The sequence below is a fragment of the Phyllobates terribilis genome, unplaced genomic scaffold, assembly GCF_046119375.1.
Source record: "Phyllobates terribilis strain yellow unplaced genomic scaffold, ASM4611937v1 Scaffold_3__8_contigs__length_932513732, whole genome shotgun sequence".
NCBI classification, from domain to species: Eukaryota; Metazoa; Chordata; class Amphibia; order Anura; family Dendrobatidae; genus Phyllobates; species Phyllobates terribilis.
Window position 1 is genome coordinate 321,064,715 of NW_027362763.1, and position 21,284 is coordinate 321,085,998.

General features: G+C 43.8%; 1 protein-coding gene across 1 annotated transcript in view; it reads left to right on the forward strand.

Annotated features, from left to right (window-relative positions):
• LOC141259318 (probable cation-transporting ATPase 13A4) overlaps positions 1-21,284 on the forward strand; it is a 153,266-nt gene that overhangs the window by 18,769 nt on the left and 113,213 nt on the right. The window contains exon 3 of the mRNA XM_073675072.1: positions 2,259-2,405. Within this exon, the coding sequence (XP_073531173.1) occupies positions 2,259-2,405 (147 nt within the window). The remainder of the gene's footprint in view (positions 1-2,258; positions 2,406-21,284) is intronic.

The window sequence follows — 21,284 nt, forward strand, 5'->3', positions numbered from 1 at the left end:
GAGCTTTTGCCTAACAAAAAAGAAATGCAGCAAAAATGCAGCATGTGAACAGGCCTTACAATGCAATGATATGTTTTACCACCAATCTTTAGGTCAATTTGATTGAACATCCAGTTTTACTTTCTCTGCATATTGTTGTTTTGCAAATAATTTTACTTCTAATCCTTTTTTTCTTCAGAGTAGTAGGAAAAAAATATTGCTAAAACATTAAAGTTGTTTTTTTTTTATTTAAGAAAATCTTCACTAGAATAGATATTACTTTCCCAGGGAATGCCACACTGCACTAACCTGGACCCCTCTAGTTCCGCAGTAATGACGTCTTAAGATAAAAAAAATAAAATGAGCAAATACCCTGCAGTAAGTAAATACATAAGCTTTAATAGTACATGTAAATAACATGGAGTGCTTAGTTTACACTATTTTGATCAAAAGAGCATAAAAGCCATCACACCACCACCCAGTGTACCCAATCAGTATGGTCCATGGTCCATCCTGATTGGGTACAGCTTTTGCTGGTGTGATGACTTTAATGCTCTTTTGATCAAAATAGTGTAAACTGAGCACTCCATGTTATTTACATGTACTATTAAAGCTTATGTATTTACTTACTGCAGGGTATTTGCTCATTTTATCTTTTACCTTAGGTTTTGTCTGTTAATGGCCACAGGGTGAATGTGCACCAACACATTGCACTTATAACAACAGGTCTACCGGGCCATTTCTTTCTTAATGATGTTCTGTCTATAATTCACCTAACCTCTGTAGTCTATGCGTAGTATTGTAGTACATTTTAATGGGCCCAATTGACACCAATATCTTCAAGGGGTATTCCCATCTCCAACATTTCTGTCATACCCAGAGGAGTTACAAGCATTAAAGGGGTAGTCTGGGGCATTTCACTTGTAAATCAGGAAGTGAGCAGCTTTGACAGTGTCACATGTACACATGCTGTGCTTGCTAGGACTCATGCACAATCAGCACGGCAGGTATCAGGTACCTGTCCTTTTTATTAGAATAGAACAGGTGCACAATTCCTGCTGATCATGCACACCTCCTGGCAAGTATGTATTGACTTGATATCATAGGCCCTGCTCACCCCCTGATGCATAAGTGAGTGGCCCTGGACAAGCCCTTTATAGAGGATCAAGTAGGGTTTAACAGCTGTGGGACCTATCTTATTTACAGATTAACCGTCTCTTTCCTTGTGAAGTACAGGGTGTCGATTTGCTCCACCGTGTGTACTTTTATTTGGCATAGCTCACAATACACATTGTACCAAGTGAGGTCTACTCCACCAGCTTCATGATTCTTCTGATGGACCCACAATTAGAGATGAGCGAACCTTAACTTACAAGTTTGGCGTTCGTACCGGACAGATAGTGTCCGGTGCTAATCGCCGAACACAGACTTCTCCCGGAAGTCCTTTGCAATGTTCGGAGTTCTGGGGGAACTCCATTGCAGAGAGAGAGAAAAGAGAAGATAGAATGAATTTTGAAGCTGTTTTCAACGGGGTTTGGGTTTTGGTTCAAGCTTGGGTACAGTGCTGATACCCGAACTGAACTTTGGGAATAAAGTTTGGGTCAGGTACCAAAACCTGAACTTCCATAGGTCTGCTCATTCCTACTCACAATACAACACAAATCCACTTTTCCTTCCCTCCCAACAATCTCAGTAGGTCTTTGCCCTCCTTCCCTGGTTGTTGCAACCTAATTGTGAAATCTTTATGAAAGAAAGTAAATAGTTACAAGGTATCAAACTGATTTTTATGTTTGATCTATGATTAGTTTACTCTTGGGCCAATAACAAGTTGAAAATCTTATCACAATGTCTGTATAACTTTTAGTCCACGTGCACATGTTTGGTGAGTTTTTTATCTCAGCAGTTGTAAGCCAAAACCAGGAGTGAGTGATAAATACAGATGTGGTGACGTGTTTCTATTATACTTTTCCTCTGATTGTTCTACTCCTGATTTTGGCTTACAAATACTGATGTAAAATACTGACCAAATATTGAAAATGTGAACGTGGCCTAACAGCTCAAATTTGCATTGTGCAGTAGTATCTGCATAATTAACCTATACATACATATACTGTATATACATATAGATACACACATATATATATATATACTGTATATACACATATATAAATAAAGAGTTGTATAAATACTATACATACTTATTATTAGAATGTTACTTTATTTTGTTATTGAAATTTATAATGAGAATACTTTATCACAATTTCTTTTTTTTAATATAGGATGAAAGGAAAAAATACACTAGAAAGAAAGTGCGCTGGATTATCCTGGACACTTTCAAAGATGCACTTTTATGTGACTCCCAATACTCTGTCATGTCTGATGAAAACTCCATAGTGAATAGAGCAATAAGGAAGCCAGATGTCAAAGTAAGCAATTCATCTATCCTACTAATATTATAAATGCGAAAGTTTGTGAGTATGTATGTTTGTTACTAGTGTTGAGCCACCACCGTAGTGTTCGAGTTCGGTTCGGTTCGTCGAACACCCGTGTGTTCGCCGAACTGTTCGTCGAACTGTTCGTCGAACACCTTCGAACACCGTTAAAACCAATGGCAGGCAAACAAAAACACATAGAAACACATAGAAAACACCTTTAAAGGTGTCCAAAAGCTGACAAACTGCTCAGAAGACACAACTAACACATGGAAAAGTGACAAGTACATATAGTCATGCGAAAAGAAAAGAGGTGGAGGAGTAAAAGGAGGGGGAGACACAGATATAGGCATGTCATGCTCTTCTAAAATCCAAAAAGTGAGAAGCCGACACGTTCAGTCCGCTCCTGCCCGTGCCACCTCCGTGTCGCCGGGTTTGTGCCAGAGCCGTGGTGAACCCTGACGGCCAGCCCCCCTCTCCCAATACTGGTGCCTGTCCGCTGGTGGGTCGAGCGAGCCCCCCTGTGGTGGAGGCAGCTCTAAGCTTTTTAATTTAAATTGTCTCTCTAATTTGAATGAATACACTTTAAATCCATTTACAAGGATCTATTGGAGGGCAAGTCTCATGCCAGCAGCCGCGTAATTCCAGCTCCAGTAGCGTCCACTAAAGCTGCTGCAGTTAAAAAGCTTTTATAAGGATCGAGCTCGGCTGTCCACCGCAAGGCATCCTACTGCCAGTCCCAGCCCCTATGCCTTGGGGTGCCTCCTGATGCTCTTCACTGAGTATCCCGTGGTCCCGAAGCATTTCCTTTGAAAAAATGAAGTGTCCAAACTACAGGTGGTGTAGCTTGCTTAACAGCCGGGATAATCCGCTGACTAGCAGACACTGCTACTAGTCACAAAGTATTTCCTGGGCTAGATGCAGTTAAAAATTTGTAATTAGATACTCTCGTTGGATGCTGAGAAAGCATTCCATAGAGTCTCCTGGCACGCCATATATGATTCTCTTAAAAAGCTTGGGGTAGGGGTCTAGGGGACCCTTTTATAGCCAAAATCACGGCCCTGTATCATAATACGTCATCTAGGCTGAAGATAAATGGAACTGTAGCACCCTGAGGGCTCGGTTGCTACAGAGGTATTGCACCTCACCCAGAGGTGTGATATCTCACTCTCAGGTAAGGATGGAGTGTGGATCAGGACCCGACACCTGCATGCATTACACCACATTGCCGTGGGGCAGGGCGACCAATATGCCCCTGAGATGGGCACGACAGTCCCTGTCCCTGGCTGGAGAGGGGGGAGGGAACACTGAGGAAGGGGAACCCTGTAGTGCAGGAGCAGGGAGGAAGCAGTTCCTGGGTGCATTGAGAAGGGAGTATAAAAGGTGGGCACCATCTTAGTTCAGTGCAGAGAAGTCTGAGCAGAAGTGGCAGGGAGCAGGGGCTCTGCATGAGCTCTGCTCTGGAGGCGGGCCTAGTAACAGAGGCCCAGGCCTGGAAGAGGGAGAAGGAAGGAAGAGGAGCGGAGAAGGCTCCAGGAACGAGGAACGAAGGGATCCCAGGGGTGCGGACGGGCGAGTTGCCACCGCACGCCCGAATCCACCTGCGTGGAGGGGTCAGGCCAAAGGGGAAGACTGGTCCCCGAAACTAGTGGAGGCAGGAAACGACCCTCAGCTAGAAACCGGAGGCTGTGACATTTTATGTGGCGCAGCCCCTCGCTACACCCGCTAGGAGGGCAGCACATAGGGTCAGGGAAACTGGCGCCAAGTTTACCAAGAGGAGGCCCGAGGCAGTCGGACAGAAGGGTTGGTAAGAAAGGCCAGACAAAGGACACACAAAGGGGGTCCTGTGAAGCGCTCCAAAGTTATCTGGGAGTTGTCTGAGCCCCTCACCTGGTGAGCACAGTACGACGTGGGCAGCCGTTACCTGCAGACGTGGTCTGGATAATAAGAACTGTGAGTAAAGGACCTGGACTGCATCACTGACTCCGTGTCGTTACTGCTGCTGCCCTGCACCATCACCCCCATCCTCCGCATACACTGCCCTGAGGCTATACTCCTCCCGTGGGGAGTTATGCTACGCTCTGCTGCACCCACAACACCAGCCTCAGCGGTCTGCCCTGCAGCGACGGTTCACTCTGACCGCAATCCACGGGTGGCGTAGTCGGACATTTAAACATCAAAACCACATAAATAGTTCCGCCACTGGTTTGACCACCCTGAGCCACGGAACCGGGTCGCCGCCACGAAGACTACAACCACCAGCATCCACCAAAAAGGGTCCGGCTCCGGGTGTCCCAAGGCCCAGGGGGTGCATCAGAACATTTTCATCACCTTTCACAATCACCAATGGGACAAGGCAGGGATGCCCTCTGTCCCCTCTCTTATACATCCTAGTGACGGAGCACCTGCTCTCATCAATTCGCCATAACCCCAATATTAGGTGGATTGAGGTGGGAGGCACCGAGTACAAGTGCTCTCTATTTGCTGATGATGTCCTAGTATATATCACTCAATCACATATATCCATCCATGCTGTTATGGCTGAAATAGATCACTTTGTTACATGGTCAAATTTTAAAATCAATGCAGCGAAGTCTGAGGCCCTCGATGTCTCCCTCCCCAAATCCATATAGGATTCCATCCAGTCCAACTTTCCCTTTGCCTGGCCCTCACAGGGTATCAAATACTTAGGAATTCCTATTCATAGAGACCTCTCCCATCTATGTTATCTTAATTTTGGGCCCTTTATTGAACAACTCCATACAGACCACGGTTGGCAAGTTAGAACTGTAAGATTCACTACGTGAACCACTGGTGTTTTGTGGAAAAGCACATGTACACTGTGTTCCAAATTATTATGCAAAAAGTGTTTAGGAGTGATAAGGGAAGAATTTGTTTGTTTGTCAGTTAAACTCATTGATGGTGATGTGTGTCAGGGCTCTTTATATCACTGTAAGCAATTGCAGACACCTGTGCTAATTAGTTTGGCAGGTGTGTCCAATGAAAGGCAAGACTACTTAAGAAGGCTGTCTCACATTATTAAGCAGCCTACATTTTCTGCCAAAATGGGAAAGAAAAAGGATGTGTCGGCTGCTGAGAAGCAACAAATTGTGGAGTGTTTAGGTCAAGGCATGACTACAATCAACATTGTGCGATGATCAGGATGAAGTGTCTTGGCAATCAAGAAGTATGTAGCTGATTCACAGTACACACGTGTGCGTGCTGATAAGGGCAAATTGAGGACTCTTTCCTACAGGCAATTACGTCAGGTTAAAAGAGCAGCGGCAAAAAAACCTTGTCATAGCAGCAGACAAGTTTTTGAAGCTGCTGGTGCCTCCAACGTCCCCCGAACAACAAGATGCAGGGTCCTTCAGAGGTTTGCAGCTGTGCATACGCCATCCTGTCGACCTCCTCTATCCACACAAGCAGAAACGGCTCCAGTGGGCCAAACATTACATGAAGACTGATTTCAAAACTGTTTTGTTCACGGATGAGTGCCGTGCAGCGCTCGATGGTCCAGATGGATGGAGTGGAGGATGGCTGGTTGATGGACACCCCACGCAAACACGGCTACAGCGCCAACAAGGAGGAGGTGGAGTAATGTTTTGGGCTGGAATCATGGGGAGAGAGATTGTCGGCCCCTTTAGGATCCCTGAAGGCGCTAAAGATGAACTCCATAATGTATGTGGATTTTCTCAAACAGCACTTCCTGCCATGGTTCAAGAAGAAGAACCGTGTATTTCAGAGCAAGATCATTTTTTTGCATGATAATGCACCATCTCATGCTGCACATAAAACATTTGCATCTCTGGCTGATATGGGCATAAAAGGGGACAAACTTATGGTGTGACCCCCATGCTTCCCTCACCTCTACCCCATTCAGAACCTCTGGAGCATCGTCAAAAGGAGTGTCTATGATGGCGGGAGGCAGTTCACATCTAAGCAACAGCTCTGGGAGGGTATTCTGTCCTCATGCAAAACAATTGAAGCAGAAACCATCCAAAACCTGACAAATTCAATGGACGAGAGAGTTCAGAAGCTCCTTTCAAAAAAGGGGTCCTATGTGAAAATGTAACATCACCTAGAATAAAGTTTTGAGTTGAAAACTGTTTGATTTCAGTTTCTAATAACCTGCTAATGCTTATAATTTCAAAAATGACCATTTTTTTGGTCTTTATTAAAATGAAAAGGTTGATCGAAAAGTTTGGGGGATCTAAGAGTGTGGCAAACCAGTAGTCATGATTACTTCGAATTCTGACAATATGAGGGTCATGTTGCAGGTAGTGCAGCAAGAAGGCACTTATGTGTCTTGCGCATCTCGGAGCCCCAAAATTATTTTCCGGGCTAGATGCAGCTAAAAATTATTATTAATTTTAAATCTGGTGGAGCTTAGTATAGATGGCCTAATAGGATCAGTGCTGCACACTGCTACAAAGCCCAAATTATTTTCCAGTCAAGATACAGATAAACATGATTAGTAATTTTAAATCTGTTGTAGCTTATTATAGATGGCCTAATAGAATCAGTGCTGCACACTGCTACAAAGCCCAAATTATTTTCCAGTCAAGATACAGATAAACATGATTAGTAATTTTAAATCTGGTGGAGCTTATTATAGATGGCCTAATAGAATCAGTGCTGCACACTGCTACAAAGCCCAAATTATTTTCCAGCCAAGATACAGATAAACATGATTAGTAATTTGAAAGCTTAAAACGGTTGGTAGGGTGATTTTAACCAATCATCAAGCTTTTACTCTCCCCAGGATGACACAGTGGTAGAAAAGTCGTTTCGGATCCATGATTTGTTCATCTTTATGAACGTGAGTCTGTCTACATTATCAGTGGAGAGCCGCGTGCGCTTATCTGTCAGCACACCACCAGCAGCGCTGAACACACGTTCAGACAGAACGCTGGCTGCGGGGCATGACAAGATCTCCAAGGCGTAAGTGGCTAGCTCCGGCCATTTATCCAGATTGGAAGCCCAAAAAGAGCAAGGGTCCAGTGACACAGTCATGGCTTCAATGTTTACTTGGAGATACTCCTGTACAATCATCTCTAGACGTTGACTATGTGTCAGACTTCTTGTCTCCTGTGGCCTTGCAAAGGATGGGCTAAAAAAGTGGTGAAATGATTCCGCAAAATTGATGTTACCAGCAGATACTGTGGTTCTGTTACGGTTTGAGTGCTGAACACTTGACGGTCCCACAGTTGGCAAGTTGGAACTGTGAGATTCACTATGTACACCACTGGTGTTTTGTGGAAAAGCACATGTAAGATTCTGCAACAGTCTCTGCTGATACTCCTGCATGCGTGCATCCCTTTCTATGGCAGGAATAATTTCTGCAAATTTACTTTTGTACCGGGGATCTAACAGTGTGGCAACCCAGTAGTCAGGATTATTTCTAATTCTCACAATTCGAGGGTCATGTTGCAGGTAGTGCAGCAAGAAGGCACTCATGTGTGTTGCGCATCCAGGAGCACCAAGTCCCTGTTGTGTTGGTGGCGAGGTAACAATCATGCTTCCTTCCTCTGTCCTCTCCCCCCAACCTCGCACAACAGAAATGTGATCAAGGTCTCCCTCATCTGATGAGTCTTCCATCAGTTCGTCCTCCACTTCTTCCTGGGCTCCTGCACCTTCCTCACTAGTTTGGCTGCTACCATGCGCCCTGGTAAAACCATCTCCCCCACCCTCACATGCCTGCCGCCTTGGTGCTGCCGACCGTCTGGACCTTGCAGATGTTAGCCCTTCCGCATACAACTCCTCCTACTCTACTTCCTCCACCTCCTCTTGTGCCACCACCTGACTCCGAATTCTGTTTAACATGTGCTCCAGCATGTAAATCACCGGAATAGTCATGCTGATAATGGCATCGTCAGCACTAAACATCTTCGTCGCCATTTCAAAACTGTGCAGAAGGGTGCATAGGTCCCTGATCTGAGACCACTCCTCCAGCGTGATTTGCCCCACCTCTGGATCTCGTTGGCCCAGGCTATACGTCAGAACGTATTGCACCAGGGCTTGTCGGTGCTGCCACAGTCGCTGCAACATGTGCAGAGTTGAATTCCACCGGGTAGGCACATCGCATTTTAGCCGGTGAAGTGGCAGGCCCAACGACTTCTGTAGAGATGTAAGTCGCTGAGCTGCGGGATGCGAACGGCGGAAGTGAGCACACAGCGACCGTGCCTTCTGCAGAAGGCCATCTAGTCTGGGATAGTGGGCTAAAAATTGCTGGACAACCAGGTTCAACACGTGAGCCATACAAGGCACGTGTGTGACATTGCCCCGGCGAAGGGCCGCACCCAGGTTTGCAGCATTGTCGCACACGGCCTTCCCTGGTTTCAGGTCCAGTGGAGACAACCATTCATGAAATTGGTTCTCCAGAGCTGACCACAACTCCTCAGCTGTGTGACTCACATTTCCCAGACATTTCAAAGTAAAAACCGCCTGATGACGTTGAGCCCTACTGCCAGCATAGTAAGGAGGTGTGCAGGATCCCTTCTGCGCAGTTAGAAAGCTTGTGGCATGACCAGACAGGCTTTGGGTGCAGGTGGAAGACCGAGAGGAGGTTGAGGAGGCAGAAGCAGTGGAGGAACTTTGACATAAAGAGGATTGACGCACAACTCGTGGGGACGGCAAGACTTGGACAGCAGCCCCTTGTCCTGCTGTCACCATAGTTACCCAGTGCCCAGTCAGCGACATGTAACGCCCCTGTCCATGCCTACTCGTCCAAGTGTCTGTGGTGAAATGCACCCTGTCACACACAGAGTTTCTCAAAAAAGCGGTGATGTTGTGTGCGACATGCTGGTGGAGCGCAGGCACACCTTTCTTTGAGAAGTAGTGCCGACTGGGCTTCTGGTACTGGGGCACTGCGACGGACATAAGGTCTCGAAAATCCTCTGTGTCCACCAGGCGGAAAGGCAGCATTTCTGTAGCCAAGAGCTTGCAGATGGTGAAATTCAACCTCTTAGCTTTCTCATGGCTAGGAGGAAATGGTCTTTTACTTGTCCACATCTGAGGGACCGAGGGCTGGCTATTGTGCTTAGACGGGGTTGATAAGGGTGTACCCGGCAAACTGCCGGCCTGTGAGAAAGATGCAGGCGGACATGTTAGGTTGCCTTGATCCAAAGGTGGTGCTATCGATGTCGGACAGCGCTCAACACCAGCTGGTGTTACCACCGCCAAAGAAAATGATGACCTGCCAATCACGCTGGCTGTTGCGGGTAAAGAGGTGGCAGGTCTGCGCCCCAAAACAGGTGTGAACGCTGTCCCCCCAGTCACAGAGGATGAAGAGGCCGCGGATGCACAAGATATGGCAGACGGTGGTTGGCCCGACACTGAGCTTCCCACTGCATCTTATGCTTCATGTCCATGTGCCGGTTCATGCATGAAGTACTCAAACTATGTATTTTTTGGCCTCTACTTAGCTTTTGCTGACAAATGTTACTGATAACACGAGTTGGGTCATCTTTATCGATCTGAAAAAATGCCCAGGCTATGCAAGGCTTAGCACCCATGCGACCTGAAGAGCCACCACGACTTGTGGTGAGAGGCAGAGTTGTGTTTGAGGATGCAGTTGTTGACGTGCTTCCAGTACTACGTCTCTGTCCAGGAAGGCGCAACCTGACCTCGTCGTCACTAGCATCTTCCTCCACCTCCTCTGCTGACCTCATCTCTTGGCTGACTGTGGGTTGACAGTAAGTGGGATCTCCAACCTCATCATCATCACCCTGTGCGTTATCACACCCGTCGTCCTCAGAGCCAACCTGTTCCTGCCCTGACAAAAAACTAAAGTTGTCGCTCCAATCAGGTATTTGAGTCTCATCATCGTCTTCCTCATTGTCTCCACCAACAGGAGTTACAGTTTGGGAATGAGGGTCTACATTATGGTCAGAACCTTCTGCGTCTGGTCCTGGATCCGACTCATAAAGATTCTGGGCATCAGTGCAGATCATTTCCTCGTCTGTATTCACAGAAGCGCTGGAGTCGACCTCTGATTCCCAGGCTATAGTATGAGTAAACAGCTCTGCAGACTCAACCATCTGTTCTACCTCATACTCAGATGGGCAGCTGGAGATTTGGGAGCTGTGAGGAAGCAAGTGCGATTGGGGTGACACCTTTGAGGACTGGAGTATTTGTGATGTTGAAGTTGATGTGGAGGAGAGCCCACTTAAAGGAGCACTTGATATCCGTTGAAGCACCTGCTGTTTTTGTGCCTCATCTGGAATTTGTAGCGATTGGCGTGGCCGTAAGAAAGGGATCTTATCACATTGTCCGCTAAAAGAAGTAGACATTTTAGTTTGGCTGGAAGATGGTCTTTCTTCTGCAGATGTTACTGTTGCTTTAACACCTACCCCATGGACACAACCTTTTTTCCCCTTCCCAACACGCCTATTCCCCTTTCCACCAGCAGCAGGCCTTTTTCCACTCATTTTGGTGGTTAACTAATTCACAACTCTGGAGTTGTTTGCACAAAAAAACAATGGATGGGAACCGAGCAGAGCTGAGTGGCCAAACTGTGGTATTAGGCCAAAACTATTGGCTGGGTTAGATGCAGAAAAAAATTATATTCAATTTGCAACCTGATGGAGGTCAGTATAGATGGACTAATAGAACAAGTCCCACACACAGCTAGAAGGCCAAATATTTTTTCAGAGCTAGATGCAGAAAAAAATTATATTCAGTTTGCAACCTGATGGAATTCAGTATAGATGGACTAATAGAACAGGTCCCACACACAGCTAGAAGCCCAAATATTTTTTCAGAGGTAGATGCAGAAAAAAATTATATTCAGTTTGCAACCTGATGGAGGTCTGTATAGATGGATTAATAGAACAAGTCCCACACACAGCTAGAAGCCCAATATTTTTTCAGCGGTAGATGCAGAAAAAAATATATTCAGTTTGCAATCTGATGGAGGTCAGTATAGATGGACTAATAGAGAAAGTCCCACACACTGCTAGAAGGCCAAATATTTTTTCAGAGGTAGATGCAGATAAAAATTATTTTTAATTTGCAGCCTGATGGAGGTCAGTATAGATGGACTAATAGAGAAAGTCCCACACACTGCTAGAAGGCCAAATATTTTTTCAGAGCTAGGTGCAGACAAAAAATTATTTTGAATTTGCAACCTGATGGAGGTCAGTATAGATGGACTAATAGAGAAAGTCCCACACACTGCTAGAAGGCCAAATATTTTTTCAGAGCTAGATGCAGATAAAAATTATTTTTAATTTGCAACCTGATGGAGGTCAGTATAGATGGACTAATAGAGAAAGTCCCACACACTGCTAGAAGGCCAAATATTTTTTCAGAGCTAGATGCAGAAAAAAATTATATTCAGTTTGCAACCTGATGGAGGTCAGTATAGATGGACTAATAGAACAAGTCCCACACACAGCTAGAAGCCCAAATATTTTTTCAGAGGTAGATGCAGAAAAAATTTATATTCAGTTTGCAACCTGATGGAGGTCTGTATAGATGGATTAATAGAACAAGTCCCACACACAGCTAGAAGCCCAATATTTTTTCAGAGGTAGATGCAGAAAAAAAATATATTCAGTTTGCTACCTGATGGAGGTCAGTATAGATGGGCTAATAGAGAAAGTCCCACACACTGCTAGAAGGCCAAATATTTTTTCAGAGGTAGATGCAGATAAAAATTATTTTTAATTTGCAGCCTGATGGAGGTCAGTATAGATGGACTAATAGAAAAAGTCCCACACACTGCTAGAAGGCCAAATATTTTTTCAGAGCTAGATGCAGAAAAAAATTATATTCAGTTTGCAACCTGATGGAGGTCAATATAGATGGACTAATAGAACAAGTCCCACACACTGCTAGAAGCCCAAATATTTTTTCAGAGCTAGATGCAGAAAAAAATTATATTCAATTTGCAACCTGATGGAGGTCACTATAGATGGACTAATAGAATGATGCTATGCCCAAAAGATTTTACTTCACTAGGTGCAGTAAAAAAATTGGTATTCTATACACAGGTGGTATATCTTGCAACACAGATAGGCTACTCAACTGACTAACACACTCTGCAATAGACCAAAAAGGATTAGCTTTGCTAGATTCAGCCAAATGCTGTGAAAAAAACTTGCACAGCACTGGCACAGACCTGCCTGGCAAAAACTGATAGGAACTGATGTAACCTAGTCCTGAAAAGGACTGCAATTACAATTAGTCTTTACTCCCACAATCTATCTATTTAAGAGCACAGACCTGCCTGATAAAAGTCGTAGGAAATGCTGTAACCTAGTCCTTAAAAGGACTGCAATCACAACTATTCCCTACTCCCAAGCTATCTGTAGATTTGTGCGAAAATTGGCTTGAAATTAACAAGGTATAGCGCACACAGCAATAGCGGTGCCGTCTAACACGCAGCTGCAGCAGTGAGAAAATGGTGGCGACGGGGAAAATGGCTTGGTCTTATAGGGCAAGGACATGTGACATACACTGCCAATGACACATGCCCTTGCTTGTGTGAAAAAAATCACTTCGCTCCGTGTGTGCGCTGCTGATAGGCTGACAGATTGCACCTCCCCACTGTAAATGCGGGAAAGAGAAAAAAAAATGGAGATCTTCATTATTCCTGCAGAGATCCATCCCCTGCCCCTCCCCCCACCCCGCTGTACACTCAAACTGCGTATTAACATTAATTTTCATCATTACTGAGAAAAAATCCAGTTATGATTTTGGTGCACGAACAGTTATCGAACATAACCTCGAACAGCCGAATTTTTCTCAAATCGTTCGTGTTCGCCGAACGGCTCGAACACCGCCCAAAACAGCTCGAATTTGAGATTGGCGAACAGTTCGAGTAGAACAACGCTCATCTCTATTTGTTACTCTTTCACGAAAAAACTACTGGACGGATTTGCATGAAACTTTACAGTAATATAGATTATACATCGGAATAACATATAGGCTACAATTTGTAATGATTTTATGTAATTTTGGTCGTAATATAACGATACATGTCAATTAAGTCGGAAAAAAATCTGGCCTCTGAGAGCTATCTTGGCGTACGCTGCCTAAACCGTTGGAGTTACACAAAGATGATGTACCGTAGAATTGTTTGTCTTGAATAGTTCTAAATAAAAGTCCGCGACAGCATATATCTACCTTTTATGTGAAAGCCACTATGACCAAAATTGTGAACCATAAATTTAATTAAATTAGATACTATTTTACAATGCACATTTTAGTATATTTATCAAACTTTTTAGTATATTTATCAAACTCTTATATACACACATACACAGGTGATATTTAAATGGCTGATTTACAGCAGTCAGAAGAGATTGATAATACAATAATTTGCCCATAGTGGATCATTGTATAGTGAGGTCACAGTTGCCGCCTGTCCACAGTCAGAATACAGGGGTGATCATATACCGTGGCCAGGTACAAGTATGGCACAGGGGGTTCACACACGACCCCCAGGGACTGACATTTCCTAGAAACTTTGGCAGCTGTCAGTCATGAGCTCACCCTGATACATTACACTCTGGAAACAGCTGAAGGGAGAAGGATAATTTATGACATTTTCTCAGACTTTAAAAAAAAAAAAAAAAAAAAAAATAGCCCAGAAAACAGCCCATATGTCAGGATCAGGTTAATAGGGAACTACACGTCCCAGCACGGCCTGCCCGTGCCCACAGCCCAGGGGGAGTGTGAGGCTTCCTCCTGCAGGTTGCCCGGGGGCACCGGGCCGTCATTGTCCTCACACAGGGGGTCCCCACCGCCATTGTCCCTCCACATAACACCGAAAATAAAACATGCGCTCACCTGCGCCAGCTGCTGCAGCCGGGAAAGTTCCGAGCGCCTCACCTGGGCGGAGGGGAAGTGACTCACACACAGGGAGGGGCAGTAACCTGAGCGCGGCTCCATGGAGGATGCACACACTGCAGCCTGACAGCACCGGCAGCAGCGCTACACAAATGGCGTCCTCCCCTCCTGTGTGCAGCACAGCCCTGTGTGTGTGCAGCGCAGCATGTCACCCACAGCACCAGCAGGCTGCTCTCAGCTCCCACAGAGCACTGGGAATGGTTGCTATGGGTAACCGCGCCACAGCTGCTCCTCATAGACCATGTCACCCACAGCACCAGCAGGCTGCTCTCAGCTCTCACAGAGCACTGGGAATGGTTGCTATGGGTAACCGCGCCACAGCTGCTCCTCATAGACCAGTCATATACAACTGATATCATCTGTACAGCAATCGTAATATAACTAATTAGATTGTTTTAGTATTTTGTTTGAACTTTACTAAGAACCTATTTTGTAATTAGTACTTATAAAAATGCCGCGAAAGCGTAAGTCTAATATTTCGCAAAGCTCTAATAAAGCCCGAGCTATGAAAATAATTAGACGTGATGAGACGTCTCAACAAGCCGAGCAACGAAGGCTTGAGCAGGCGGTGCGTTGTGCGGCACATAGAGCTGCAGAGACTCCAGAATAATCCCAAGCCCGACGTGAACGGAATGCGGAGTTTTTGGCATCTCAACGGGCTGCTGAAACTCAAGAACAGTCCCAAGCTCGACGTCAGCAGCAAGCGACTTACATGGCGTCCCAAAGAGCCACTGAAACTTATGAAATGGCCGAATCTCGCAGACGCACTGTTGCTGAAAGGGCAGCACAGCGACGTCAAATATTTACAAGAAATACATGGATATTGTTTAATAAAGCTGCATTTGAGTATGACGAGACTCTTGATTATGAAACTCACAAGTTTATAAAAATAGAAGCAATGACCATAGATTGCAAATATTGCGGAGCTCTTAAGTGGAAAGAGGAAGCAGCAGGTATGTGTTGTTTGGGCGGGAAAGTAGCTCTTCCTTATATAGACAAGCCAGTTCAACCTTTAAAAGAGCTTTTCTCTAATGAAACTGATGAATCTCGCCTTTTTCTAAATAATATAAGAACATACCATGTGCTTTCATATGACATCTTTTGCAGCAGATCAAATTGTCTCAATGCCAGGGTTTTGCCCGACCTTTACAATACAAGGACAAGTATACCACCGTATCGGTTCTTTAATTCCTATATCCATTTCGCAACCACAATTTTTACAAGTTTATTTCATAGGTGACGAAGAAGAACAAATCAACAGGCGTACTGAGTGCGTGCAAAGCGTAGATAGAAACATAGTTAAAAAATTACAACGAGTACTTCACGACCACAACATTTTGGTGCATGAATTTAAAACGGCTAGAGACAGAATGATCAATGACGATCATTTCAAAGTAGTGATTCACCCAGACCGTGTACCACGTGGTCAACATGAGAGACGATTCAATGCCCCTACTACAAATGAAATAGCTGCTGTAATAGTTAGTAGCGAACAAACTATGTCTCGGGACATCATTGTGCAGCCGCGCGATGGCATGCTCACTAGGGTTCCCGATACACATAGATTCTATGATGCTCTCGAGTACCCAATAATTTTTTGGAAAGGACAAGAGGGGTACAGCATTGATATTCCTCATATAAATCCAATTACCAAACAAGCAATGCCAAGCAAAAAGGTGTCCTGCAAAGATTTTTATGCCTTTCACTTGATGGTCCATCGCAGCGATTTTAATTTGATGCTTAAGTGTAGGCTCCTACTTCATCAGTTTCTGGTCGACATGTATGTAAAGATGGAAAGTGAGCGCTTAAGGTTCATTTCATTTCTTTAAATAAAAAAAAAGCGCGCAGAAAATTATATTCACTTGCAAGATGCAGTAAGAAATGATGCGGATTTGGATCCAAATAACTTAGGTCAGATGGTGATTCTCCCGTCATCATTTGTAAATAGCCCGAGATACCTACACGAATACACACAAGATGCATTCACATACGTACGTAATTATGGGAGGCCTGATTTATTTATTACAATGACTTGCAACCCCGCTTGGCCAGAAATCACCAAAGAGCTTATGGCTGGTCAAAATTCAACGGACAGACATGACTTAACAGCTCGAGTATTTAGAATAAAAGTACAGAAGTTGGTAGCTCTACTTACAAAAGGTAACATATTTGGTGATATGCAATGCTTCATGTACTCGATCGAGTGGCAAAAGCGAGGTTTGCCTCATGTGCACTTACTGCTGTGGTTAAAGGAAAAATTGCATCCGAACCAAATTGACGAAATCATATGTGCTGAGATACCAAACCCAGAAACCGATCAAAAGCTCTATGATACAGTGACAAAGAATTTGATTCACGGGCCATGTGGTACATTCAATTCTTCATCGCCATGCATGAAGGAAGGAAAATGTACCAAAAAATATCCGAGGAAGCTTTTAAAAGATACTCAGACCAATGACAAAGGTTATCCTTTGTACAGGCGCAGAGCACCAGAGAATGGTGGACGCACGACGATTATAAAAACCCGTAGAGGAACACAGGAAATATTGGTGGACAATAGCTGGGTGGTCCCATATTCTCCACTCTTATCAAAAAATTTTAATTCTCATTTAAATGTAGAGTTCTGTAATACGGTACAGGCGATAAAATATATTTGTAAATATATTAATTAATATATTAATAAGGGTAGCGACCAGGCTATTTTTAACATCCGCCAGCAAGGGAATGTTAACATTGACCCAAGAGATGAGGTGCAGACCTTTAGAACCAGCCGATATGTTTAGGTATCTTAGGTCTGCCTCTGCACAAGAGACACCCAACCGTCACTCATCTCGCGATTCATTTACCCAATGGCGAGAGGGTTTACTTTACGGAAAATAATTTTAGAGAGAGATTAGAAGCACCACCTAAAACTACACTAACTGCATTTTTCCTGTTGTGCCAAAGTGATACGTTTGCAAAAACATTACTTTACATTGACGTGCCTCGCTACTATACTTGGAATGTGGCACGGAAGCAATGGAAACGTCATTTACAAGGAACACCTGTCGATGGCTGGCCAGGTGTGAAGGCAGGAGATGCTCTAGGTCGCATTTACACGGTGCACGTTAGCAATTTTGAATGTTATTTCTTGCGTATGCTGCTGAATGTAATAAGGGGTCCAACCAACTTCTCGGATTTAAAAACATTTGAAGGTCAAGAACTTTCAAATTTTCGGCAGGTGTGTGAGAAGATGGGGTTGTTGGAAGATGATAACCACTGGGATACCACCTTAGAAGAGGCCGTGCTATGTCGCTCCCCGGCGCAAATAAGAGAGCTGTTTGCCATATTGATATGCACTTGCGGTTTATCCAATCCTCTACAACTCTGGCACAAGAATAAAACTGCGTTATCAGAGGATATCATGCACAGATTTGAAAGAATGGATCACGTTAACGATGATCTCTGTTTCAATGAGGCGTTGGGGCTTATCGAGGACAAAATATTAATAATTTCTGGAAAGAAATTGTCCGATTTTGGTCTACCCTCACCGCGGCGTAGAAGAGATCTGTCGAACGAGTTGATAAAAGAGCTAAGCTATGATACCAACCAGTTAGACGCTCACGTTTGCGAAACTGAGCCACGTTTGCTACCTGATCAAAGAGAGATTTATCACAAAATAGTAGGACTAGTTGAGAATGGTGAAGGCGGACTTTTTTTCCTTGATGCCCGGTGGTACAGGAAAAACTTTCTTGCTTAATTTACTTTTAGCAAAAATTCGTAGCGGTCATAACGTTGCATTAGCTGTGGCTTCCTCTGGAATTGCTGCAACATTGCTAAGCGGTGGACGGACGGCACATTCAGTCTTTAAATTACCTCTTAATCTGGTGAACCAAGAAACCCCATCATGTAATATCAGCAAGAGCAGCGCCCGTGGCCTCCTGTTGCAACAGTGCAAACTAATCGTGTGGGACGAGTGCACAATATCACACAAACACGCCATCGAAGCTCTTGATCATTGTCTACAAGACTTACACAGTAAACAAACAATAATGGGTGGTGTGGTTGTTTTATTGGCTGGGGACTTTAGGCAAACTTTGCCTGTCATCGAGCGAGGCACTGCAGCAGACGAAATTAACGCATGTCTGAAATCCTCATATTTATGGACCAAAGTTGAAAAGCTGCACCTCACCACCAACATGCGTGTCTAGTTATTCAGTGATCTAGTCGGGCGCATACGCTGAGAAACTGCTCGAGATCGGTGAAGGTCGAATCGAAACTGACGAAGAAGGTATGGTTCTATTCACTAACCAATTTTGTCATGTTGTGGATTCGGAAGACGCACTTATTGCTCAAGTTTTTCCAAATTTGCAACAAAACATCCACGATGAAAATTGGCTATGTGAAAGAACTATGCTAGCACCAAGAAATGAAACAGTTGCGAAAATCAATAAAATTATCTTGGACCAAGTAACCAGCGATGCAACAACCTACAACTCCATCGACACAGTCATGTCACCTGAAGACTGTACGAGCTACCCCGTGGAGTTTCTTAACTCTTTGGAGCTATCCGGGGTCCCATCTCATAAGCTCGAATTAAAGGTCGGTATACCCGTTTTGTTAATGCACAACTTGGACGCCCCGAGATTATGTAATGGCACTAGATTGCGAGTCACTGAACTAGGCAGGCACATTGTAAAGGCCACAATTTTAACTGGAGAAGCTAAGGGTGAAAATATTCTTATACCACGCATCCCAATAATACCCAATAACTTACCCTTTAATTTCAAACGTTTGCAGTTCCCACTTAAAGTTGCATTTTAAATGACCATCAATAAATCACAAGGATAAACTTTGAAGGTAGCGGGGATACATTTAGGCACGCCCTGTTTTTCCCACGGTCAGCTATACGTAGCTTGCTCACGTGTTTCTAAATCGCAAAATCTACATATTTTCACTGAACGAAAGAAATCAAATAACATAGTTTACAGGAGTATATTGCAGTAAAAACACATAGATAAATTACCTGCAGATGTCCATTATTCCAATTACATACTAATTCTTTACTAACACGAACAATATTAAACGCAAGTAACTTCAGTCCGTCCTGTTTATTAATCAGTGTTTAGTAATCCGTTTGTGATGAAATTTGATATGGATAATTTCAAGCCTGGGGAAGGACATAGGGCTACTTTTTATAAACACACCATACAGGCGAAGATTATATAAAACTGTAAACCTGATTGACTGACACACCTAGCGGTCAACGCACAGCCGAAACCACTGAACTTAGCATCTTGAAATTTGCAGATAGGTTCTATTATAGCTTAAATGAGCACTAAGAAAGGAATTTTGATAATTCCACCCTCAAGAGTTTCCCTCTTCATATTATAGGGGTTCAAAGATTGTATGGAATCCGTCAGTTTTGAAGTTAGACAACTGAAATTTTGGATGTACGAGTAACTAAATAAGATTATTTTTTTTTACTATTAAGATTATGTTTTTTTACTATTAAGATTATTTTTTTTACTATTAAAATGATCTGTCACGAAACTTAATGTGGCAGACCAAATTCCACGCGAGCGAAGCCGCGGGTAAAAGCTAGTAGTATATAAAAGCTGATGTTTTCAAGCATTAACTAAGACAAATTTTTATGTTAGCAAGCAAGAGCAAGCACGCCGGACGGTCTCCATAACTCAGATTTACTTCATTTAAAAGTGACAATGACTACACTTTCACTTCTGTGCCAGGATTATGAAACTGGAAACCACTGAGACTAAAGGCCTCATACACATTACACTAATGCTGGCAGAACCACCGATATCTGATTGTTTGGGGGATGTTAAGCCGGCATTTCTGATTTGGACTTCCAATCACATTGTTCTCCCAGAGATGTCTGTCAGCAGATTTCTCAGAGAACACGGTAGTACTTTGTCAAACAAGCACTTCTTTGTAATACAGAGTAGGCTGAGATGGCATAATTCAGCAGACAATCATCTAAGGTGTATTGTTGGCTTAAAGGAGTTGTCCGGTCAAAAATGAATCCTCTCAGTACACCACTGTGCACTGCAAGAATTTGCTGTTCTCTGCCCCAGGAACGGTGGTCAGGTATGCGATATGCATAATCCCGGGCAGAAGCCGTCTAGTGGGCTCCACCTCGCTCCATACAGTTATGCTGTTATGCCACTTCCAATACAGTGATACTGCCAGTATGCCAGTATTGTGACCACAAACATAAATAGTCATTCTGTCTCGCCTATAACAATATTAGTATAGTGTCCCATATAGTATTCCTCCTTGGTAACTAAGAATGCAGCTACACAGTATTCCTTTTGGCGGGGGCACTTTTAATTGGGAAACAAACAAAGCTTGTTGCTTAGCTATACAGGACCCAGTGATGTTCTTAAGGTAAATGAAGATATGCCCCTTTCACCACCGAAAAAAGATAAAAATATATTACAGTAGTAATTCCCTCTTTTTGGCCCCCATACATTTGCTATGTCCTCCTTTGTGGCCCATTGTCTTCCTTTATTGCCTCCATACAGTAGTAAATACCTTATCTGTGTTACCCATATAATATTAATGCCCCCTCTGTAACCCCCGGAAAATAGTAATGTCCGCTTAGTGGCCTTTATAATATTGTAATGTCCCTCATTGTGGCTCCAGGAGGACATAAGTAATGTTCCCCTTTGTGTCCCCCATACAATAGTAATGTCACTTTTTGTGGCCTCCATACATTAACAACGCCCCCCTTTGTGTGCTGATGCGGTAATGTAGTGATGTCTTTTTTTGTAGTTCTCATACAGTAATATACTCCTTGTACAGAACTTATAACTTATTTTACCCCATTGTGTACAGTAGTAGTCCTCTTGGGAAAAGTGTCCACATGGTAGTCCACTTCAGTTCTCCCTCCTTTGTGTTTACAACAGAAAAAAATTAATATCACCTATTTCAATTCCTATGATGAGCAGCAAGGTTCTCTTCCTACCCTCACCTAACACTGGTGGTACAATACATTGGTGCCTTAGTGCCATA